The following is a 25,847-nucleotide window of genomic DNA, read 5'->3' as shown; positions in this document are numbered from 1 at the left end:
GTTTTCCTCAGGATGTCTACTTTCTCTTAATTAAAAACTGACACTTTTGTAATCCCTTTCCAAAGCGTAATTATTAGTTACTGTCCTTTTCCCTTTTAAATAATTGTCCCCTTCTGTTAATGTAAGTAGGGTATAATTGCATTTTTATACAAAAGCATAGAAAAAATTTAAATATTCATTACACATTTATTTAAAAAAAGGACTCATTTATTTATTTAACTTCATCTCCTTTGAGACAAAATATGGTTTTATAGATCTCAGGCAGTTATAATAATTATAAAATGTCTTTAGATTCACAGCCTATTTTGTTTAAAACAGCAACGCAAAGTCCACTAAAGGAAGCATAAAGTGTTTTGCAGACAGTGGGGCCTATTTGATGGTGAAAGCTGAAAGGAGGAAAAAGATCAGAAAAAAATAACTACTGGCTGGGTGTGCAGGCTTACGCCTGTAATCCTAACACTTTGGTTGGCAGGCAGATCACTTGAGATCAGGGGCTGGAGACCATCCTGGTCAACATGGTGAAAGCCTGTCTCTACTAAAACTACAAAAATTAGCTGGGCTAATTTGTATTATGGTGATATGTGTCTGTGGTCTCAGCTACTCAGGAGGCTGAGGTGGGAGGATCGCTTGAATAGGCAGAGGTTGCAGTGAGCCAAGATTGTGCCCAGTCTAGGCCACAGAGTGAGACTATCTCAAAACAACAACAACAACAACAACAACAACAACAACAACAAAACAAAACAAAAAAGGTAACTATCAAATATTAGACTAAGTACCTGGGTGACAAAATAATCTGTACATCAAACCCTTTTGACATGAGTTTACCTGTGACATGAGTTTATATAACAAACCTGCAGTGGAACCCCTGAACCTAAAAGAAAAGTTAAATCAAAAAGAATGAGTGTTTTGTGTACCAGGAAAAAAAGGAAAAAATTTACATTTGAGAAATAAATATGGGTATAATTTATTGTCTGCTAAAAGAGAAAAACATATTACAAAGTTTGTATTTGATAAGAATAAAAAAAGATTCATTATCAGAGACCAATATTTCCTGGAATTAAATTCAAAGAATACTTTATGCCGTGGGTTATCTTACCACTGGGTGGCCCAGCAGGCATTACCTTTTTGGAAGAGTATAAATGCCATTTTATTTTTTAATAGCAAACTCAGCAGTCTAATAGAGATAATATATATTTCAGGGAATTTCTGGACCCCTGGGCTGTCTGAACTGGACAGTCATTTTAATATACACTATACCTTACTGTACTCCTCACAACACTAGGCAGGAAATAAGCAGAGAAACAGTAAACCTTTGGGATGAAGGATTTCCTCTTTTAAAAAAAATCTGATTTTCAGTGTTATAAAATAAAACAAAATTTTAGGCATGAGAAACAGTGTGTAATATTTGAAGTTATAGGGATCACAGTAGAGTTATCTATACCTTTAGAACCTGTATTTTCATCATCTGTAAAATGGGTATAAGATCTACTTCTGTTGCAGGATGACTGAGAGAATTAAATAAACTTTATAACACAGAACAAAATCAATTCTACCCTGAAAAATATTTCTACAAATATAATAGAGGTATGCAAAAAAAAAAGTAGCCAGCATGAATTGTTTGATCAACAGAACTTCATTTAAAAAGCTATTTGGGGCCGGGCGTGGTGGCTCAAGCCTGTAATCCCAGCACTTTGGGAGGCCGAGGCTGCTGGATCACGAGGTCGAGAGATCGAGACCATCCCGGTCAACATGGTGAAACCCCGTCTCTACTAAAAATACAAAAAATTAGCTGGGCATCGTGGCACGTGCCTGTAATCCCAGCTACCCAGAAGGCTGAGGCAGGAGAATTGCCTGAACCCAGGAGGCGGAGGTTGCGGTGAGCCGAGATCGTGCCATTGCACTCCAGCCTGGGCAACAAGAGCGAAACTCCGTCTCAAAAAAAAAAAAAAAAAAAAAAAAAGCTATTTGGATCAAACCAAAAATAGTATTTAATTTACTTATAACAAGCTTCTTAGAATCTGAATTGAAAATCAATTGATAATTAACATAAAAACATACACACAGCCGGGCGCGGTGGCTCAAGCCTGTAATCCCAGCACTTTGGGAGGCCGAGGCGGGTGGATCACGAGGTCAAGAGATCGAGACCATCCTGGTCAACATGGTGAAACCCCGTCTCTACTAAAAATACAAAAATTAGCTGGGCATGGTGGCGTGTGCCTGTAATCCCAGCTACTCAGGAGGCTGAGGCAGGAGAATTGCCTGAACCCAGGATGCAGGGGTTGCGGTGAGCCGAGATCGCGCCATTGCACTCCAGCCTGGGTAACAAGAGCGAAACTCCTCCTCAAAAAAAAAAAAAAAAAAAAACAAACAACAACAACAAAAAAACATACACACAGTATATCATATTATATATACACATATATTTACACTGATATAACAAACAGCATGTATTTTCAATCCATAATGTAGGTTCACTGATTTGAGTCAATTTGTTGCTATTTGCAGAGTCAAGAGTTAGACTTTTATTCATAGGCCAAATTTACTGCCCCTCTCCTTTTTTTCATTTTAAAAAACTTTTTAGATAACAGTCTCACTCTGTCGCCTAGGCTGGAGTGCATGGCATGATCTTAGCTCACTATAACCTCCTCCTCCCGGTTTCCACTGATTCTTCTTCCTCAGCCTCCTAGTAGTTGGCATTACAGGCATGCACCACTTTGCCTGGCTAATTGTATTTTGTATTTTTAGTAGAGATGGGGGTCTCACTATGTTGACTAAGCTGGTCTCAAGCTCTTGACTTCAAATGATTCATGCACCTCAGCTTCCCAAGTGCTGAGCCACTGCACCTGGCCCCCTCTCCTTTTTAGCTTCATATTAAAATCTGCACAACTGTACGAGGCTCTCATAATCTGTTCAGGAACTGAAATCAAGGAACACAGAAGAACACGGTGGCCACTGTGCCCAGCCTGGAATTATTTTTGAAGGAAGTTTTGGCTAAACTCAATTTTTGTTTTATGCCCCAACCTGAGATTTTAGATTACACATAAGATGAGACTCCACTATGCTAACCTCTCACCTATAAACTATTTAACATGTATTTCCTAGTAATCTATCTTTTTGGGGGTTTACTATATTTATTTTTGGTCAATAAAAAATTTTTAAAATACTACACAGTTCTTTATTTCATAAGTGAAAATGTCAGAGAAATTCTGTTTACTTGCAAAAAGCTTGAGGTCTGAGGATTCCACTTCTCTTCTGGTCTTCCATGCCACGTGTTTAAGATGCTTAAACAAACCTGATGAAGGAAGAAAGCAGAAACAGAATTGACAAAAGAGTGCTTAAAAACTGTCATAACAAGAAGTATAAACAAAATGCTATCATGTCAAAATATTTCAGTTTTGTATGTCCCCAGACAAAACCCTAAGGCTTAATCTGTTAAAACAATTTGGCTTCTTCAGATGTGATTCAAATTTGTGTGGCATTATAATTTCTTCATAACGCAAAATTGACCAGCATCTATTATATGTCAATATAAATAACATTTTAATGAAAAATCAATTATTTTAAGAACAAAGTATTTTAAAAACGAAGTATTTTAAATGAGCACATATTTATGGGGTACAGTGACATTTCAATATATGTATACAATGTGTATTGATCAAAATAGGGCAATTATTGTATACATCACCTCAAACCTTTCAGTGTTGTTAACATTCAACGTTCTCCCTTCTAGCTCTTTGGAAAAATGTAAATAGTCACCCCACTGTGCTACACAACACCAAAACCTATTTCTCCTATCTAGCTGTAATTGTGTATCCATTAACTAACCTTTACCTGTTCCCTTGCTCTTTCTCTTTCCCTCCCACCTTTAGTACTACTATTCTACTTTCCATTTTGTCTGAGACCAATGTTTTTAGCTCCTACAATAGTGAGAAAATGCAGTATTTATCTTTCAGTACTTGATTTATTTCACTTAACATAATGTCCTGACAGGCTCATCTGTGTTGCTATGAAAGGCAGGATCTCATTCTTTTCATGGCTGAATATACTCCACTGTGTATAAATAAGCTATGTTTTCTTTATCAATTTACCTGTTGATGGCTATTTAAGTTGATCTGTATCTTGGCTATTCTGTACAGCGCTGCAATAAACAGCAGTACAAATATCTCTTCAAGATTCTGATTTCTTTCCCTTGGATATATATTCATTAGTGGGACTGACAGATCATATGCTAGTTCTATTTTTACTAAAATAACTATTTTTAGTAAGGAAAAGTGGTACTATTTTACATTTCTATGCATTTCTTTCTAAATTCTGAAAATGCAAAATTGCTTAAGAGAACAGAGCTTGATTTCATATCTATGTCTACAATCAACTAGTTGCAATATACTGCTTTGATTCAAGTATATGGATCAAATCTGGCCTCACACAAACAGACCCCCGCTAAAAGAGTATTCAGAATTCCCAAGTTTCCTCAAAATATACTTAAAGATAACATTAGATACTTAGCAGGGAAAGACAGAACTGGGGACACTTAATCTACACCTGTAACTAGTCTTGCAATAAAAATAAAACTGGGGCATATCACATATGTTCTTCTGGCATATGTTCTGAAAATACAAAATATACTCAACAGATTTTATAAATTTTTAATGGTAAATTTATAAGTTTATATAATGGCTAACAGATTTGGAAAACAGGTGGTTCTTTTTTTTGTTGAGACAGAGTTTAGCTCTTGTTGCCCAGGCTGGAGTGCAATGATGCGATCTTGGCTCACTACAACCTCCACCTCCTGAGTTCAAGAGCTTCTCCTGCCTCAACCTCCCGAGTAGCTGGGCTTACAGGCATGTGCCACCACACCCGGCTGATTTTGTATTTTTAGTAGAGACAGGGTTTCTCCATATTGGTCAGGCTGGTCTTAAACTCCCAACCTCAGGTAATTCGCCCGCCTCAGCCTCCCAAAGTGCTGGAATTACAGGCATGAGACAACCTGCCCAGCATAGGTGATTCTTATAAATGAAGAGAGGTCTGCCTCCTTACTACTCTTACAATGCTCTGAAAGCAAGAACACAGAATACGTTAATTCATTCAGCGGGTAGTTAATAATTTTAAAAAAGTTGTATCTATAAAGTCTTGTATATTATTCAAAGTACTGTCATACACTTGACCTTTAGTGCAAGCTTGTCCAACCTGCAGCCCACATGCAGCCTAAAAAAGTTTTTTAAAACATTGTGAGGTTTTTTTGCTATTTTTTTTTTTAAAGCTCATTAGCTATACTGTTTGTGTTGGTGTATTTTATGTGTGGCCCAAGACAATTATTATTCTTCCAGTGTGCTCCATGGAAGCCAAAACTTTGGATATCTCTGCTTTAGAGCATTCTTGGGATTAACAATGGCAAATATGTATCCTCACATCTATCTATAGATATAAGACCTAAGATTAAATGCTAACAGTGTGTTTAATTTTAAAAATAAGTCCACAATTGTGTGTATCACCGAACACATAGGTAAGTATGAGGATAAAAGACTATTAATTTAGGACTCCCAAGCCTTTACTCTGTTATCTGTGCAATGAAGCCTTGAAAAATTATTTTCTTAAATACAATTTAATATTTTACACTTAAACTCTATTCAACTTCCAGTGTCTCAAGTAAAGTCAAGACCATTGCTATTTCCTCTTCCCTACTCAGTCACAGAAAACCTGTTCTCTGCTCTTCCAAAGAAAGTTCTGACTCAGGTCAAGACTTCTGTAACAAACCCAAAAAACTAATTCTAGTTTTATGATTTGAGCTAATGATAATTTGCAACCACATATCTGAGGCAGGCTGTACTTTTTGAAATTCTTCTTTTCTAGTAACTTTAAAACACTGAATACTCAGCACAGAATTTACCACTGAAATTCTATCAAAGTATCCAAAATACCTCTGTAAAACAGATTACTCTATTAAATCTAATTTAAAAAGCTTTGTGGTCATATAAGATTATTTTTATTACATCTTTTGTTCAGCTTTTTTGTAAGTGAGAATGTATCTTCCTACTTTTAATACAAGGAAATGTAAAAAAAACTTTACTATGAAGTACGCTTTAAGTTCATAATGGTCTGTATCATAGAACTTTATGTTAAGCCCCTCAATAACTTTTTACTGTAAGTGCTTCTTAACATTGTACAGTTCCTCTGCGCTTTTCAGTTCCTTCTTTTTTTCCTTAAACTAATCTGTGGATGTAGGGAAGAGAAGTACAAAGAAACTCATGTCCTCTTAGAAAGCAGATAACTAAAACAAAATTTTTCTTCAAATTACAAAGAACCTTTGTATATAACTGTTAGCATCTGAAACAAAAGATTACAATTAAATTACCTTGCCATCATTATAAAGGTTTGGATTGAATCTCACGCTATGACCACCAGTTGTCTCTAGATTCACAAGAGGAGGTGAACTGGGATAATCTTGAGGAAAATACACATCAAACTCAAAGCAGCCATTTGCGTAAGGGGTGTCCGCTGGACCAGTTATTAGAACCTGGATATATATAAACATACAAAAGCCTATGTTAATATTCTTAAACAATGATACTCAAAAAAATACAATCCAACATGAAATAAGAACAACCTTCTTTTTTGGAGATGGAGTCTCACTCTGTCACCCAGACTCAAGTGCAATGGCAAAATCTCAGCTCACTGCAACCTCTACCTCCTGAGTTCAAGCAATTCTCCTGCCTTGGCCTCCCAAGTAGCTGGGATCACAGACACCTGCCAGCATACTGGTTAATTTTTACATTTTCAGTAGAGATGGGATTTCACCAAGTTATCCAGGCTGGTCTCAAACTCCTAGTCTCAAGTGCCACCCGCCTCAGCCTCCCTAATTGCTGGGATTACAGATTTGAGCCACTGTGCCCAGGCATAATAAGAATAACCTTTTTTTTTTTTTTTTTTTTTTTTTGAGACAGAGTCTCACTCTGGACCAGGCAGGAGTGCAATGGCATGATCTCGGCTCATTGCAACCTCTGTCTCCCAGGTTCAAGCAATTCTTCTGCCTCAGCCTCCCAAGTAGCTGGGTTACAAGCATGCACCACCATACCTGGCTAATTTTTGTATTTTTAGTAGAGACAAGGTTTCACCATATCAGCCAGGCTGGTCTCAAACTCCTGACTACAACTGATGCACCCGCCTTGGCCTCCCAAAGTGCCAGATTACAGGAATGAGCCACTGCACCCAGCCTTTTGTTGTTGTTGAGATGGAGTCTCATTCTGTCGCCCAGGCTGGAGTACAATGGCGTGATCCCAGCTCACTGCAACCTCCACCCACCAGGTTCAAGTGATTCTCCAGCTTCAGCCCGCTGAATACTGGGATAACAGGTACCTGCCACCACATCCAGCTAGTTTTTGTATTGTTAGTAGAGATGGGGTTTCACCATGTTGGCCAGGCTAGTCTGGAACTCCTGATCTTAAGTGATCCGCACACCAAGCTTGGCCTCCCAAAGTGCTGGGATTACAGGCATAAGCCTATCCAAAAGCTCAAAAGGAGCAAGCAAACAAATAAAATCTTCTACAAGTCAATGAGTCAATAGTTTTAACTGTGTATCTAAGGAAGACAGATTATTTAATCCATCAATTAAATCATAAAGAAAGTTTTCTTTTCCAGATTAAACCATTAACATTTCCTTGATGCAGCAGACACTTGGAATTTAAGGCCAGATAATCATGTATTAAACATAAAAGTACAGATTATATATTATTGCATTACCCATAATTATAGATTTTAGGGATTTAAAGAAGCATAAATTTCCTAGAAAAGAAAAATATGACTAAGTTTTGAAAAGTGACACTATAATATAAACACGAGAGAAGTATCTTGGACAACAAAGTGGAAATCCTGTAACTTTCTTTTCTTTTTTTTTTTTTGTTTTTTTTTTTTTTTTTTTTTTTTGAGACGGAGTTTCGCTCTTGTTACCCAGGCTGGACTGCAATGGCGCGATCTCAGCTCACCGCAACCTCCGACTCCTGGGTTCAAGCAATTCTCCTGCCTCAGCCTCCTGAGTAGCTGGGATTACAGGCACGTGCCACCATGCCCAGCTAATTTTTGTATTTGTAGTAGAGACGGGGTTTCACCATGTTGACCAGGATGGTCTCGATCTCTCGACCTCGTGATCCACCCACCTCGGCCTCCCAAAGTGCTGGGATTACAGGCTTGAGCCACCGTCTTTTGTTTTTTTAAGACAGAGATTCGCTCTGTAGTCCAGGCTGGAGTGTAGTGGCTGGATTTCAGCTCACTGCAAGCTCCGCCTCCCGGGTTCAAGCAATTCTCCTACCTCAGGCTCCTGAGTAGCTGTAATTATAGGTGTGCGCCACCATGCCCAGCTAATTTTTGTATTTTTAGTAGACACGGGGTTTCACCATATTGGTCAGGCTGGTCCCGAACTCCTGACCTTGTGACCTGCCCACCTTGGTCTCCTAAAGTGCTGGGATTACAGGCATAAGCCACCACACCTGGCCTCCTGTAACATTTTTTAACTAATCGGCATTAAACTCTTTAATACAGCCGGGCGCGGTGGCTCGAGCCTGTAATCCCAGCACTTTGGGAGGCCGAGGCGGGTGGATCACGAGGTCAAGAGTCGAGACCATCCCGGTCAACATGGTGAAACCCCGTCTCTACTAAAAATACAAAAAACTAGCCGGGCTTGGTGGCGTGTGCCTGTAATCCCAGCTACTCAGGGGGCTGAGGCAGGAGAATTGCCTGAACCCAGGAGGCGGAGGTTGCGGTGAGCCGAGATCGCGCCATTGCACTGTAGCCTGGGTAACAAGAGCAAAACTCCGTCTCAAAACAAAAACGAAAACAAAAACAAACCCTTTAATACTGTGACAAGCTTCACATAACCTTTGCTTGAGGATGATGGCTCTTTGGATATTTTCTAAATTTTTATTTTCAACAGCAGTGTGATCCACACACTCTTAGCTAACATTAGAAAAGGGCGTCTTGTGGGGGCTGCAGTGAGCTGTGATTGCATCTGTGGGAAGCAGAAAAGTTCCTTTTTAATGTTTCCTTTCTTTTTAAAGAATAAGTGTGCTAATGATTTTGTTAAGCCCATTTTATGTAGCTGTTAGACATACTGTGCTTACAGGCACATAATACATTCTATGTCCTTGTACTTTAACCAAGATACCTGTGCTGGATGTGCTCACAGGCATGTCCCAGCTCTCCACTGCTTTTACCTGTTTAGAAAATTTTTAAGTTGTTAGCCAATCAAGTTTTAGTTTAGATTGTGAGGTCTGGCTCCAGCTAACGGAGATCAGTCACAGCAGTAAGGATGACCCCAAATGCATAAGGAATAAATCTGTGTGTATTCTTTTTTTTTTTGGTACTCTCGTGGAAAGACGGCTAGTGACAGTACCCTTCCTGCAGCCCAAGAGGTAAAAATTGCATTGCTGAAAGATCCTTTGTCTCAGTGCTGATTTTTCTTTGTGGCACCAAGCACCTATTTCCAACAATGTGACTATCAGCTTGGGCAACAAAGTGAAACCCTGTAGCACAAAAAAAATAAAAAATAAAAAAGAAATAAAAAAGAAAAGTGTTCCTTTCACTGCAGTCTAAAATGGTCAACAAAATTTCTAGTGTTTTGTATAATTTATTTTTATAGTATTTCTAGTTTTGTATAAATATTGAGTAATTAGATAAGCCAGGGAGCTAAGGAAACAGTGCTTTATTATTGTTATTTTTTACCTTCATGATGTCAAGTCGCTCTTCATCACAGCGTACGAACACACTAGAGGATGAAGACAGAGGCAGTGAGGTTGAAAGTGTCACAGCTTCCTGGGCAAGGCGGCGGGCTCTGGCAGCACTGTTTGCATCATTAGCATTTTTCACCTGAGACATGTAGTGGTAATTTACTTTAAATCCCAATTTCCCATCTTCATCTTCAGAAACCATTTCAAATGTATCTAAAAGGAGAAGAAAAAATAAAACACTGAAAACAAACCCAGAACTGGAAAAAATTGTTATGATGACAAAAATCACAAAGACTCACTAGTCCTTCTCCCACTCAACTGGAGAGAACTTCCAAGTGTGGAAGAATAGCAAACTTTAAATGCTTATATAAAACTTGTATATTAGCACTGCCATATGGATAGAGTATGAATTAGAAGTAAAAACAAGCAATGATTTTTAACCCACAGTATGGATACACTGGTAGATTATAAAGTAGCTAAATAACAATGCAAAGTAGTAGATAATCTATTACTAAAATGGTAGTAGATAATATTTTGTCAAAATAACACAGAATATAAAATTACAAAAAGTATTCTCAGTACATTTCATTTGTAAAAAACAGAGTAAGTTTTTATATACTTGTATTAATTTGGAATTAAGAATAGAAATCCCAGGCTAAAATTTACTTTTACATTGTTTCAGGAATTTATGTTAACAATAAAAATTACTAAGGTAGCGTTTAACTGAATCAGGAGAAAGAAAACTACCACATACTTTGACATAATTGATGAGCTAATTCTAAACCTTTTATTTGGGCAGATTTGGAATTACATAATGTTATTCTTTTTTTTTTTTTTTTTTTGAGACGGAGTTTCGCTCTTGTTACCCAGGCTGGAGTGCAATGGCGCGATCTCGGCTCACCGCAACCTCCACCTCCCAGGTTCAGGCAATTCTCCTGCCTCAGCCTCCCGAGTAACTGAGATTACAGGCACGTGCCACCATGCTCAGCTAATTTTTTGCATTTTTTAGTAGAGTCGGGGTTTCACCATGTTGACCAGAATGGTCTCAATCTCTTGACCTTGTGATCCACCCGCCTCCACCTCCCAAAGGGCTGGGATTACAGGCTTGAGCCACTGCGCCCGGTCCATGTTATTCTTTAATTATAAGTTAGATAACACAATAGAAAGAAAAAAGTGGATTTCAATTATATCACCAATTCAGATTAACCAGATCCCCTCCAATGTATAAAGCAAAGACATTTAAATAAATTATAACACTAAATTAAAACCACCACTTAGGGCAAATACTGTCATTATAGGGAATAACTGTTGACCTTATATTCTATACAACTCTGAATATATGGCAAAAATGTTAATCTATATTATAATTAGCATTAATTCAGTAAATTTTACCAAGAGCATAGTAAGTGCAAGGTACTGGGCTAGGCTCTTTGGGTTTAATAATACAGATGAAACTATATCTGCCTTCAAGGAGTTTATAAACTAGAAAAGAGAAGACCTATAAATCATGTCACAGGTTCATGAACCAGTCTTTATTTGGACCAGGTGCAGTGGCTCAGGTCTGTAATCACATCATTTTTGGAGGTTGAGGCTGGTGCATCACTCAAGGCCACAAATTCAAGACCAGCCTGACCAATGTAGCAAAACCCTATCTCTACTAAAAATACAAAACACACACACACACACACACACACACACACACAATTATTAGCTGGGCATGGTGGTGCAAGCCTGTTAATGCCAGCTACTCGGGAGGCTGAGGCATGAGAATCTCTTAAACCCAGGAGGCAGAGGTTGCAGTGAGCTGAGATTGTGCAACTGCACTCTACGTGGGGTAACAGAGCAAGACTCTGTCTCAAAAAAAGTTAATTAAATAAAATAAAAAGAAGTGTTACAATCTTTGTTTAACAAATCTTTGAAACAGAAAAAAACTGATTCATTTCTTGTAGAACTGAACACCAATAAGTAGAACTTATGTAAAAGTAAAATCTAATTTTAAATATTAACAGAATCACTAACTACCAATTATGTATAAGTGGAATCTAATAAGCAATGTTGAAAGCTTATTTTTTATCCCATGGTACATATAACTATTACTAATTAAATGCATGACAACTGGAGTTATTTCATCTGCCCAACACTGCTGTCTTTCACATGCTATGGAGTTATTTCATCTGCCCAACACTGCTGTCTTTCACATGCTACAGGGATAAATTTTCTTTAACTTTTGTAAAAAAAATCTACCAGATGCAGGAAATGGGGCCATTAGTATGCCCAGGGGGAAAATTTTATATCATATAGAGTCTATTAACTCCAAAATTGTATTAAATGATTCAATCAAGGACAATGGCTAACACATGAACATCCTGTTTTAATCAACAATTTCTCTTCTGTTTAACTTGTCCTATGGAATTAATCCTGAATATGCACAAATATTTACATGTAATGACAGCCATTGAGATGCTACATATGTTATTTAAAAACTAGAAATAACCTAAAGTTCCACTTACTAGTTAAACAAATGACAGCCCATCATATTATGGAATATTAGGCAGTTAGTAAGTATCAAGTTGTAAAAGAGTCATGATACTAGAAAATGTTGGTTGAAAATGCAGTTGATTATAAAAGCATCAACTGAAAACTATTATGTTTTCAGACTTACTTTGAAAGCCAATGGGTAGCAAACTTGATTACGTTTAAAGTCACATATTTGGAGATTTTATAATTTTATGTAGTATGAGAAAACATTTCTAGCTAGTTAACATTCATGAAGGGCTCTGGACATATGAATTTCTGACAGGTAATAACTTTAAACCACACATCTCACACACATAAGGATCCATAAACACATTTGTATTCATGAAATGAAACTTTCTGGATTTAAAGAACTAGTTAAAGAATTTGTAGATATGAAATGTGGCTACACGCCTTCAAGTACAAGAACACTGCCATTAACAGACTTATTTTTGATGACCAATCTAAAGTCCAATGAAATACTTATGCCCAGCAGAAACACATACACATTTCTGGAAACTCTTCTCTGACATTCTCCCTGCCTCCTTTGGTGTGGGCTAGACTTAGGGAGTGATGGCACATACTTTCTAAGACAAGGTCATAACTGGCACTACAGCTTTTTCTGAATTCCTGACCCATGTAAAGAGTGAGATAATAAAGGTAAGTTTTTTAAAGCAACTATTACAGGGGTAATTTATGTGGCAATATATAATACAGAATGACTTGATAAAATACCAAATAAGCCATAAAACACCTTAGTAATTGTTAATTACATTCATATAAACTAAATTATTTAGTATCATTAGATACTGACCAAAACTCTAACAAAAGTATAAATCACTTTCATATGTATTATCTCTTGGGCTCTTTATGGCAAACCTGAAAGGTAAGTAGAGCAAAAGCTAAACAGTTTATACTGAGGTTTCAAAGACAGTATGACAAAAATCTGTTTTCTGAATCCTACTTTAGCATTCTTATTTGTCAAGAGTTTTAGGAAAAGCTAGAACTGAACTATGTGTAACTACATTTTCTAAAGGTGAATTACCAGAAAATCTAAAATGGCAAGAGTAACAGACTTAGTTCAAAGTCCCGCGTCTTGGCTTCCTCAGGCCAGAAATGGAGAGGTAAATAAGAAAAAACATTTTCTGCCTGTTTTGCAGACACTTAAACTTTGATTTTATTTTTTCTAGGCTCCTACAGTCCTTCTATTGAAGTCACAGTTTATATCTAAAAATATAGACATAAATTCAAGAGCCAAAGATGATATTTTTATATGCATAAGAAAATTCACGTTATAAGCAATTTTTAAAATGTTAAAATACATCTCAATAGCACTTTCAAACAACGAAAAGTGAGCTCTTGAGCAAATAAAAAATTTCGTCTTACCAAACTGTAATTTCTTCATAACAGCCACATACTTTTCTTCAAGAGACTTTAATACTGACAAAGGTTTGGGTTTCATAGCCGCCTTCTTGGAGTATTCACCTAGTTTTTTTTCTGTTATTTAATATTTCAAGATAAACAACATAAGTATACATTTTAAAAAATAAACCAAAAACAGTTTAATTCTAGAGTTCAACTTTCGAATTCCAAAACACTGTCAAATTCTTCATAATCATCTTATTACAACCACTTCGAGAATAAAAACTTTCTATTTCATAAACATAACAATAAAGCAAAAAACATAATCATCTTTACAAAAAGCAGAAGTGAAACAATAGATGAGAAGTGAAACAATTCAGATCACTTTCTTCTGCTAACATAGGAAAATATCAATTATTTACTTATTTATTTTTTTGGAGACAGTCAGTCTTACTCCGTCTCCCAGGCTTGGAGTGCAGTGGTGAAATCACAGAGCTCACTGTAGCCTCCACTTCCCAGGCTCAAGTGATTCTCCCACCACAGCCTTCCAGGTAGCCAGGACTACAGGCACAGGACATTATGCCCAGCTAATTTTTCGTATATTTCGTAGAGATGGGGTTTCACCATGTTGCCCAGGCTGATGTTGAACTCCTAAGTTCAAGTGATATACCTACTTAGTCCTTCCAAAGTGCTGGAATTAAAGGCATGAGTCACTGTGTTGGCCAGAAATATCAATTTAAACTAAATTATCACTCATAGTCTTAATGTACTGTTTTCTATCTGATACAAAGGCCTTTTTCAGTTTTGAATTTCAGTGGGAAGAAATGTTTATGATGTATGCTCTCAGCCTACTAAATTTAGCAATCACATATAGTAGAAATATTTTTTTGTGTGTGTTTTTTTCTTTTTTTTATTTATTTTTATTTTTTTATTTTTATTTTTGTTTCTAGTAGAAATATTTTAAAATTAGACTATACAATACATGATTGAAATCAGATAAAGAACAAAATCTGACAGAGAACAAAATTAGGTAAATGAACTTGCTTTAAAATCATTAACATAAAGCAAAAAGAGAAAGGCAGTTTTCAGTAAGTAACACATCTTTAAATCAAATGAAAAGTGGCATAATAGGAAAAGTTTTGTACCTTGATTTGCTTGCCGCAAACTGGTGGTGGCTGCATAAACTATCTCAGCAGTCTTTTGGATGTCTGGTACCAAAAGAGTAAGTCCTTCTGGTTCTTGATCAGATGCATCTGGTTTCACTCCTGTTTTAACATTTTCCCTTTTAGATCTGAATTTTTTAATATGGAAAGAAATGTAAGGAAAATTAAGATTTTAGGACTAAAACACCTACATAAGTCAGTAATAGTGGCAAACTATACAAATGAGAGTGTTCATTTCATTTGTCACATACATGATTTATGTTAACTTGCTTTTGAAGTCATAGGCTAATAAAGTTATGGGTAGGTTTTCCCTTCTAATATAAATTCAGACAAAAGACAGGCATTATACAAATGTTACACTGTGAAAGACTCAGAAACCTGATGTCCTTAGAGACCCACTTTTGAAAACACACCTAATTATAAATACTCAGAGAGAGAGATATCACTTCTGTACCTAAAAGATTTGAGAATCAAAGGACGACAAGCAGCTTTTAAATTTTAATACTATTTGTATTTCACTCAGAATTAAATTTCCAAGAAAAAAAATAGTATTTTAAAGTAAAATGTAGGTTCATTATGGGGTGTTTTAATACGATGTGTTTCTATACATTGGATGTTTTAATTAAACACTACGTTTTAGGGCATATTCATTTTAAAGATATTATTCTGTTATGTACTTCCCATCAGGATCTAAAATGTACCCAATTTCATTTCACATTGTTATCACAATAGGATATATTACAGCAAGGTTTCAGCATATAGGACATTAATTTTTATTTAAATTTTCTAGATAAATGTACTAGTTTAATACAAGAGTCACTGAAAACACAACTAAACATTATTTCCTTTTCTCTATACCAACTCTCAGCACATTATTCAAATAAACATCTTTACACTACTGCTTAAAATTTTTTAAATCTACATCTTTATAATTCCTTAAATAGATCATTTAAAACAAACTGAAATCACATATAAATAAAGTGTTTAAAATATTTATGCTAAGGTATGATCTAAACTATACATCACTTATTTTTTTAGTTGTATACCGACCAAAAAAGGGAGTTGGTCATTATATTAAAATACTATCTACAAAGTGGTCATGGAGCCTTAGAGAACTATAAAAAGAGTAACAGACAGTAGAAGAATCCTTAACAAATAAGACTATGTCATCTACATACAAATAAACCTTTCCTTATCACAAAAACAAAAATCTGCTCAAAAGCAATTCAATGCTTAACTCAAGGTAGATAAGCAGTAAACTAACAAGCCACTCAAGTGGGTAGGAAGAATAATGAAAATGGTATCATGCATGTGTTTTGAATTTAGTTCCTACAGTTTGTAAACAAAAACTCGTTTCTACAGATATGTTTACCTGGAAAATAAAAACTTATGTGACCTGACTTAACTGAAGAGGTATATGTCACTGAATGACTGCCTTTTCTCCTATGCTCTCTTCTTATCTTCCCTGAGCAGTAAGCAGTCACAGAGAACACATGACCTCTTTCCTTTATCACTCAGGAAATGACATGGCAGATGTTATACTGTGTACCATTTAGTTGTCAACTGTCGTCTGTGTATGTGTATCTAAATACATGTTTTTGCATATATAAGGAGAGTACAGCATATGTCTGAAGACTGAACTATCAGAGAAGTTTACTGCTAGAGTCAACTACTACACTGTATTTTTTATAGCTATGAAATGAAGGTGAGACTGTAGTTTAATAGGGAGACATAAAGATATGATTCTGGGAGAGTAACCCAAACAGATTACCAACTTCTGCATTTGTCAATAGCTATTAACAATCAGTGTCAAACACTAAGAATGAAGAGATATGCATAAGCTGCTTAACAGTATTCTCTTTGAATTTACAAGGACTTTTCTTCCCCAGTTGTAAATGATTCTCTTTCTATTAACAGGTCTTAAAAACATTATTAAGTAACAGGACCACTGAATTATAATAAGAAAACAACAGTAAGTTGTTTCAGAAAACAGTTCTGATTATAGCCATAAAATATAGTTTCCTAAGTCTATAATCAATGAGTTAATCCACTGTACTCTCAATAAAGATTTCACTTAAAGAAACATATCTTGCAGAGAAGGAAGATATGGAAGTGAAGCTCGTTTTTCCGGAAAGGTTCTTTTCTCCTTGAAGAAACAAGAATCTCTAGCATAGAGTGTGAACTGCATTCATCCAATTTAGGTCTTTATTGTATTTACCACCCCTGTGTTTAGGTTACCCTTGGAAAACTACTGACTCTAAATCTCAAGCTCTATTCATGAATGCCAATTTCCTAATTCCACTTTTAAAAAGAAGATTAGTAGGAGATTATTAAAATAGTGCACATGGTTAGGATGATACATTTTATTTTTTTTTTTACTGTAGTTAAGGAAAAGTAAAAGAAAAATAACTGTGCAAGAATCCTCAGAAGTTTTAAAAACTTTACACCAAATGTGTGAAAGAAACGATATATATTTCATATTGAAGACAATGGTTGAATCATAAAGCAGATATATATTAAGCCTTTGCACCACCATCTAATGAGAAATTTTTACTTGAATAGTCTCTTTGACAAAAACATACAGGAAAAAAGGGATAATCTCTAAAAGGTGAGAATACTTTGAATATATGAAGTACACACACTACCTGCCTACCAATGATTCTAACTCGTCATTGTCTGACATTAACTATAGCCAGTAGTCTCTTTTCTATAAAAGTTGCAGGTTACTGTCAACCCATATGTAGGCCCAGCTCATGAAAAAAGGCCATACCTTAGCTCACATCCTGAAGTCTGTGTGAAAAGCTATTTGAGTTCAAGGCACCTAGCTGGAAGTAGATCTTTGAGACTGACAATGGATCCAACATGGTAAAAGCAATCAGCGACGGCCGCTACCATGGTATCCGCTGCTTTGTGCATACGTTGAATCTGGTTGTGATCACTGCCCTGAAGAAATACGAGGAAGCAACTGAAGTTTCTACTATTGCATAGAATTATCTGCAAACATTTTCCACTATGCTGTGAATTCCAACTAAATAGCTAATTAGTTAACCAAATTTTGGCTCTGTGACACAATCTGAAGTAGGATGTGAGCAAAATGGGCAACTCTTTCTCCTGAAAACAAAACAAAAAAACAAACCCGTACCTCGACATTCAGTTATATTGAACTGTCTCTACCAGTATCTACCACCCAAATAAGGCTGAATATTAGCAAGACTAAATACATCATGTGATAATTATGTTTTCATAATCCATAAACTGAAAACAGCTTAATATAGCTATTTCCTTGATAAAACAAGACCCCTTTAACCCTCTGCACTCCTAATCTAGGCTAAAAGTACCATGAATTTGAAATAAACATTTTAAAAATGAGAGCCATTTGAAGATGTTATCTGGAGAGTACATGCTGAAATGTGCAGATTCAGAACTATCAAGAATTAGGACTGCAGAAGATTCTAAAATTGTAAAAGAATTGAAACTTCTACATTTACCAAAAAACACTGATCACATTGTGCTCCTCAGTTCTAAAGTTTTGTCACAGTAATTATAGTTTAGATTAGAGGTAAACTGAAAGATTAAATAAAAATATACTGTGGAAAACTACTTCTTATATCTCCAGGATGCATAAAAATAATTCTTGAAATGCACAGGTAAACGGGCAAAGATCTCCACACAATAAATGTTTTCTGTGATTGATTTAAAGCTTAGTTTTTAACCCTATGATTCCCTTTTGTTTCTATTTAATCCCTAAGTGTAAGTACCAGTTTAATTTTTAATGATTTAAATGAATGTTGAAAGAAAAATCTTCCTTGTTTTGGTAAGCATAAGTGAGCATGAAAGAAGGGAATACTTAAAACAGTTAAAAGAAGTTTTTTTAAAAAAAACCTTGATTTCTACATTAGGTACATATACTAATTTTCAGGCCAAATTACACATACCAGACATACAGGAGTTACTGCATGCTAACACACTTCAGCAGTTTACCAAGGGTCAACCCAATTGAGCCAGTCAAAGAAGAACTATTAAAATAAATGTTCGGGGCCGGGCGCGGTGGCTCACGCCTATAATCCCAGCACTTTGGGAGGCCGAGACGGGCGGATCACGAGGTCGAGAGATCGAGACCATCCTGGTCAACATGGTGAAACCCCGTCTCTACTAAAAATACAAAAAATTAGCTGGGCATGGTGGCGCGTGCCTGTAATCCCAGCTACTCAGGAGGCTGAGGCAGGAGAATAGCCTGAACCCAGGAGGCGGAGGTTGCAGTGAGCCGAGATCGCGCCACTGCACTCCAGCCTGGGTAACAAGAGCGAAACTCCGTCTCAAAAAAAAATAAAAAAATAAAATAAATAAATAAATAAATAAATAAATGTTCGCCTATCTGTCTGTAAAAAACTGATGAACAACCGAACTTGTTTATGACAACAGAAAAACAGAAACTTTCAAAGAAATATATGGGGATAACAAATGCTATCTGGCTAAGAAATCAGGGCTTTTTCATTTTGTAGGTATGAGAAGCAGAGGTAAAAGAGGAGAACCTAGGAAGTGTTTTTTCAACAGAAATCAAAGCAGGAAGGCTGGAACAGAAATTCTTTCTTAACTAAAGCCCTGGAAGATTCATCTTACAGGGGTTAAAATAAGAGAGTCTGGTAGAAAATACGCCTTGTAAGATATAAGTCAAGTAATATCTCATTGCTTAGGTATATAAAAAGGAAGTGAGGTACTTCTACAATTGACTTAAGTTGTTTAAAAGTATGATGAACAACTTTCCATTAGGAAGAAACTTGGAGACAGCTAAGAAAAAGAGCAATAAAAGATGCTTGCTTCAATACTGTTCAAAGAGAAGTTAAATGTCCAGAACACCTTACACTGAACACAGAGTCATTTGTGTCATGTCCTGATAGTAAGTAAGACTTTTTGATTCACAGTAAGTTTCTTTCTCAAATTTTTGATGTAACCATCAAATACCAACTATACTAAATAGGAATATTTGCTTATTGGAATACAGCAGAAAATGTGTGCACAGAAGATCAGGTATTAAAATATTGCCTTTGTTCCTGCTTGAAGGAAGCTATGAAGTATTACATTTATTCAGAAGTAAAACTACTATGGCTATATTTTAATTTTAAAATATAAAAGTACTGCTTCATGAACTCTTTAATCATCTCTTCTTGACAAAGGAGCTAAAGATATTAGAAAAGTAGGGCACATTAAAGCAGTAATAAAATGCAGGAAATGGAAAACAATACTGTATTTGTGTGTCAGAGAAATGGGCTTCTTTTGACAACATAATTTTATCACCAACATTGTCTATGTTGGCCAGGCTGGTCTTGAACTCCTGACCTCAGGTGATCCATCCGCCTTGGCCTCTCAAAGTGCCGGGATTACAGGTGTGAGCCACCGTGCTTGGCCTTATTAATTCTTATTCAATTAAGAGAGCAAGAAAAACATCAGATGGATAAAGCTGATGTACTCTTCATGTAAGTGATTATAAAGTTGCTACCTGCTCTTACTAGATAGACAACCAAACACAATGAAACTCAGTTTACTTTCATAATACAGTAATTAGGCATAACTAAAATACTATGGATACTTAGTGAAATATGCCGCCTTTTAATATCCTGTCATAGGATGTTACACAAAATATGCCGCCTTTTAATATCCTATCATAGGATGTTACACACTCTTTTTTTTTTTTTTTGAGACGGAGTTTCGCTCTTGTTACTCAGGCTGGAGTGCAACGGCGCGATCTCGGCTCACTGCAACCTCCGCCTCCTGGGTTCAGGCAATTCTCCTGCCTCAGCCTCCTGAGTAGCTGGGATTACAGGCACGAGCCACCATGCCCAGCTAATTTTTTGTATTTTTAGTAGAGACTGGGTTTCACCAAGTTGACCAGGATGGTCTCGATCTCTTGACCTCGTGATCCACCTGCCTCGGCCTCCCAAAGTGCTGGGATTACAGGCTTGAGCCACTACGCCCGGTTGGATGTTACACACTCTTGAGGGGAGTGAAAACACGAGTAAAAGGAAAACAGCAGAAAAATTCTATAAAATCCACATTCTTCTTCTTCTTTTTTTTTTTTGAGACAGAGTCTTGCTCTTTGGCCCAGGCTAGAGTGCAGTGGCACACTTTCAGCTCACCGCAACCTCCACTGGGATTACAAACATGAACCACTACATCTAGCCTGAATGCAGATTTTTTTCAATTAAAAATATTTTACTGGCTGGGCGAGGTGGCTCATGCCTGTAATCCCAGAATTTTGGTAGGCCGAGGAGGGCAGATCACGAGGTCAGGAGTTTGAGACGAGCCTGACCAACATGAAGAAACCCTATCTCTACTAAAAATACAAAAGTTAGCCAGGCATGGTGGTGCTGGCCTGTAATCCCAGCTACTCAGGAGGCTGAGGAAGGAGAATCACTTGAACTTGGGAGGCGGAGGTTGCAGTGAGCAAGATCGTGCCACTGCACTCCAGCCTGGGCAACAGAGTGAGACCCCATCTTGAAAAACGAACAAACAAAAAAATTACTTCATTGCCATCATTTAAAAATAATTTTTAAATATCCTAAATATCAGAGCCAGCTCAGAAGCAAGTCCACATTCTGATTTTTAATTAATCATCTATGCACAAACCTAATTATTATTTGGGAGTTAAGTTTAATTTAGCAGATAAATGTATTTGACTTAGACATTAGGAGATAATAGTTTTTATCATAGCTATGTCACTAACCATCACAGAACCTAGAACAAATAACAGTCTGAACTTTGTTTTATCATTTATAAAAAGGTGGAATTTGAACTACCTGAACTCTAAAATTCATAGATAATATGGACAAGTTACTAATTGTAATGTGCCCAGAAAGACTTGATATGAAATAAATTTCACTTAGTGACAGACTTCAAATTCAGTAATTGAGACTGGATGAGATTTTGGCCAGGTGTGGTAGCTCACACCTGTAATCCAGGTACTTTGGGAGCCTGAGGCAGGTGGATCACTTGAGGCTCAGGAGTTCGAGAACAGCCTGGGCAGCAAGGTGAAATCCCATCTCTACCATAAATACAAAACTCAGCCGGGTGTGGTGGCCCACGCCTGTAATCCCAGCTCTTTGAGGGGGCCCAGGGGAAAGGATTGCTTGAGCCTGGAAGGCGTATGTTGCAGTAAGCCTAGATAGTGCCACTTAGCCTGAGTGACAGAGTGCAATCCTGTCTCAAAACAAACAAACAAACAAACAAACAAAATGGCTGCTTGAGATTTTGTCTGAGATAGTACAGTGGAAACTGTTCTGAAATATAAAGCTTATACAATGCAATTTGATAAAGAATAACATGATCATTTTATACTAATATGTTTCTGAGGTTGAAATACTAAGTCAATTTATGATTTTTTTAAAGTCTTTTTTTTTTTTAATCACTTAAGTAACAGAGTAAGTTTTATTCTGGCATTTAATCAGTGTTTTCCAACAACCAACCAAGGCTCAAGTTTAGCCAGTATACAAGCATGAATCCTAATGATCAATGAACTATTTGGGTGGTAGGTAGTAGTGGTATATAATAATAGAATCAGCTAGACTATGGCTCAATCAACCTACTTTTCTTCATCAGTACTGTTTTCCATGATGAATGTCAATAGTATCAGGACACTTAGAAGCTAAATCTCAGCTTTATTACCTATTGCTAAGTTTCTAACCTTACATTCTAAGCAACAGATTCATTCTCTGTCACATAAGGATAGTACATGCTTTCTTGTCTATTACATAGAGCTGAAAAATCCATATACACCAAAGCAAATCAGAAACTATAACTCCTAAATAAAGGAGGGCTGTACTATTACCTCCTTTTATTTTTATAGAACTATATGCAACTATGTATTTATGACAATGTATGCTCGATTTAAGACAGATAGGCTTGTTTTCAAGAAATAAGAAATGAACAAAAGCACAGAAGCTGGAAAAGAAATACTGTACTAATCAAAATTTAATTGGTATAACAAAAGGAATGCATGAAATAATTTTGTTTTCTATTCCCCTAAGTTGTCAATCAGAACATTTTGAAAATTGATTTTCACCAAATTTTGAGCCCTCACAACTGGTATGGATTTAGGCTTTGAGTTTGTGCATCAATAAACATTTTACCATAGGTTGTCTTTGGCACCGATACATATCCTTTGTCTGCTCCTTTAAGCCTCATTTTCTATCTTTGTCATTATGAAACTATTTCCTCCCACCATTTATAGGCCTAAACCTCATAAATAGTACACACAAAAATGACTAAATTATAAAGCTAAAGAAGTAAGCCAGAAACTAAAGCTTTAGTGATAAAATTAATGAGAATCTGGTACATTTTTTCTGCCAGAAAGAAAGGGGTCTCAATCACAAAGTGATGGAATATTGCCAATCTAAGGGCATTTAAAAAAATAAATGTTTATGGTAATAGGAATTTTCTAACATTAGCCCAGACAATGAATCTCACTTAGAATGCAAGTCCTTGATGGGTGGGCACCAAATTTTTTTGTTCTGCCTAACACAATTTTTCTGAAATCAAGTAAATAAAGAACTACTTAACATTATCCAGGCAATTCAATTTAATAGAACCAATAGTTAGGCTTTAATCAACCACTTTCCTTCAAACTATTATTAAAAATAATTTTAATTGAACAAGAAAAACATGTAATATCTAATATGCTCCACTTTTAGGTTAAAAAAAAAAAAATCACTCTTATTGCCCAGGCTAGAATGCAGTGGAGCAATCTTGGCTCACCACAACCTCCACCTTCTGGGTTCAAGCGATTCTCCTGCCTCAACCTCCTGAGTAGCTGGGATTACAGGCACATGCCACCATACCCGGCTAATTTTATATTTTTAGTAGAGACAGGGTTTCTTCATGTTGGTCAGGCTGGTCACCCTGACCTCAGGTGATCTGCCTGCCTCAGCTTCCCAAAGTGCTGGGCATACATGTGTGAGCTACTGTGCCCAGCCAAAAAAAAAAAAAAAATTTTTTTTTTTTTTTTTTTTTTGGGAGACAGTCTCACTCTGTAACCCATGCTGGAGTGCAGTGATGCAATCTTGGCTCACTACAATCTCTGCCTTCTGGGTTCAAGTGATTCTCCTGCCTCGGCCTCCCAAGTAGCTGGGATTATAGGCGCCCACCATCACACCTGGCTAATTTTTGTGTTTTTAGTAGAGATAGGGTTTCACCATGTTGGCCAGGCTAGTCTTGTACTACTAACCTCAGCCACGGCACCCGGCCTATTCTTTAGGTTTTAAGTGATAGATGATGAAAAGAAACAAACAAACAAAAAAAAGTGATAGATGATGGTAGAAAAATGGTCTAAGTAAAAAATTACAGGTTGGGCACAGTGGCTCATAGCTGTAATCCCAGCACGTTGGGAGGCCGAGGCAGGTGGATCACCCGAGGTCAGGAGTTCATGAACAGCCTGGCCAACACGGGGAAATCCCGTCTCTCCTAAAAACACAATAAAATTAGCCAGGCGTGGTAACACATGCTTGTAGTCTCAGCTACTTGGGAGACTGAGGCAGGAGTACTGCCTGAACTCAGGAGGCAGAGGTTGAAGTGAGCAGAGACTGTGCCACTGCACATCAGCCTAGGCAACAGAGCGAGACTCCATCTCGGGGGGAGGGAAGGATAATTACTTCTTAGCATTATAGGCATAGGTAAGGTAGACATTTAAAATGCTATTTAAAAAATGTATGTCCCAGCTATTTGGGAGGCTGAGGCAGGAGAATTGCTTGAATCCAGGAGGCGGAGGTTGCGGTGAGCCGAGATCATGCCATTGCACTCCAGTCTGGGTAACTACAGCGAAATTCCGTCTCAAAAAAAAAAAAAAAAAAAAAAAAGAAGTATGAAATGTCACATATTTTTTCCTTAAAAAAAGGGGAAAATCCTGAAAATATTGATTTCTAACCTTGTCTTTTAGTCAAAAAATGTAAAGTGTTGAATGTAAAATTCTCTATTTGGAAATAACATACTTCCGTAATCTTTTGTTCCTGCAGAAGGAATGTTTTCCCAGAAGTTGCCTTAATTCAAATTCTGGTTATTAGTAAACCAGTCAACATCAATATTAAACAGTTTGTCTATGTTAACTTTCATACTTAATACCATGCAGTTATTACAAATTGTGAATCTTGAAAGGGAGTATTAGGAAAGGTTTAGTAAATTGTAGAAAAACAGAATCCTGAACCAAAAAAAAATTAAAACATTGTTTTTATAAAGCTCTTAAAGCAATCTGTACAGTAAATACCCAACAACTGTCTAAGAAATTTTCAACTTATTTATTTATTTATTTTTTATTTTTTGAGATGGAGTCTTGCTCTGTAGCCCAGGCTGGAGTACAGTGGCATGATCTTGGCTCACTGCAACCTCTGCCTCTCAGGTCCTGGTTCAAGCAGGAACTATTTTTGGTCAACTTTTAAAAGACACACTAGGCCAGGCGCAGTGGCTCACGCCTATTATCCCAGCACTTTGGGAGGCTGAGACGGGTGGATCACGAGCTCAAGAGATCAAGACCAACCTGGTCAACATGGTGAAACCCCCTCTCTACTAAAAACACACACAAAAAATTAGCTGGGCATGGTGGCACACGCCTGTAGTCCCAGCTACTCAGGAGGCTGAGGCAGGAGAATTGCTTGAACCCAGGAGATGGAGGTTGCAGTGAGCCAAGATGGCGCCATTGCACTCCAGCCTGGGTAACAAGGGCGAAACTCTGTTTTGAAAAAATAAATAAATAAATAAATAAAAGACACACTAAATCACAATAAAACACCCCTAGCTGTCACCTTGCAGTATCAACAGGTTACTTTAACAGATAAGTCAGAAAAGATGAAATTAACTAAAAGTACATTCATTCCTTTAGTGTAAAGCAGCATACTGCTTTACACTAAATTATCAATCCCATCAGAGTACTGTAATTATCACCAACCAAACTGTAAGAGATTAATCACTTAGTATTAAGGTATAGTTGAGGACAATTTAAAACATGGCTTAAAGTCTACTATTTCAAAAATAAAAATTCAGGAGCCACTTTCCAGATATATGTATGTACATACATTGATAGATATAAACATTATATATAATGATGTACCTA

General features: G+C 36.7%; 1 protein-coding gene across 11 annotated transcripts in view; it reads right to left on the bottom strand.

The window, feature by feature from the left end:
- Nucleotides 1–25,847, bottom strand: part of BIRC6 (baculoviral IAP repeat containing 6) — a 267,531-nt gene that overhangs the window by 14,317 nt on the left and 227,367 nt on the right. For 10 of the 11 annotated variants that reach the window (XM_039475342.2, XM_039475325.2, XM_074395728.1 and 7 more), the window contains 5 exons: nt 14,738–14,883; nt 13,617–13,727; nt 9,712–9,929; nt 6,353–6,514; nt 3,215–3,292 (listed from right to left, as the gene is read on the bottom strand). In XM_039475342.2, the coding sequence (XP_039331276.2) occupies nt 3,215–3,292; nt 6,353–6,514; nt 9,712–9,929; nt 13,617–13,727; nt 14,738–14,883 (715 nt within the window). Of the gene's footprint in view, nt 1–3,214; nt 3,293–6,352; nt 6,515–9,711; nt 9,930–13,616; nt 13,728–14,737; nt 14,884–17,525; nt 17,699–25,847 lie in introns of those variants that run through there. The other variant, XR_012516772.1, reaches the window with a different exon arrangement.

The sequence above is a fragment of the Saimiri boliviensis genome, chromosome 1 (assembly GCF_048565385.1).
Source record: "Saimiri boliviensis isolate mSaiBol1 chromosome 1, mSaiBol1.pri, whole genome shotgun sequence".
Lineage (NCBI taxonomy): Eukaryota > Metazoa > Chordata > Mammalia > Primates > Cebidae > Saimiri > Saimiri boliviensis.
Note: the sequence above shows the minus strand (reverse complement) of the source record. Positions and strands in the feature narration are given on the sequence as shown.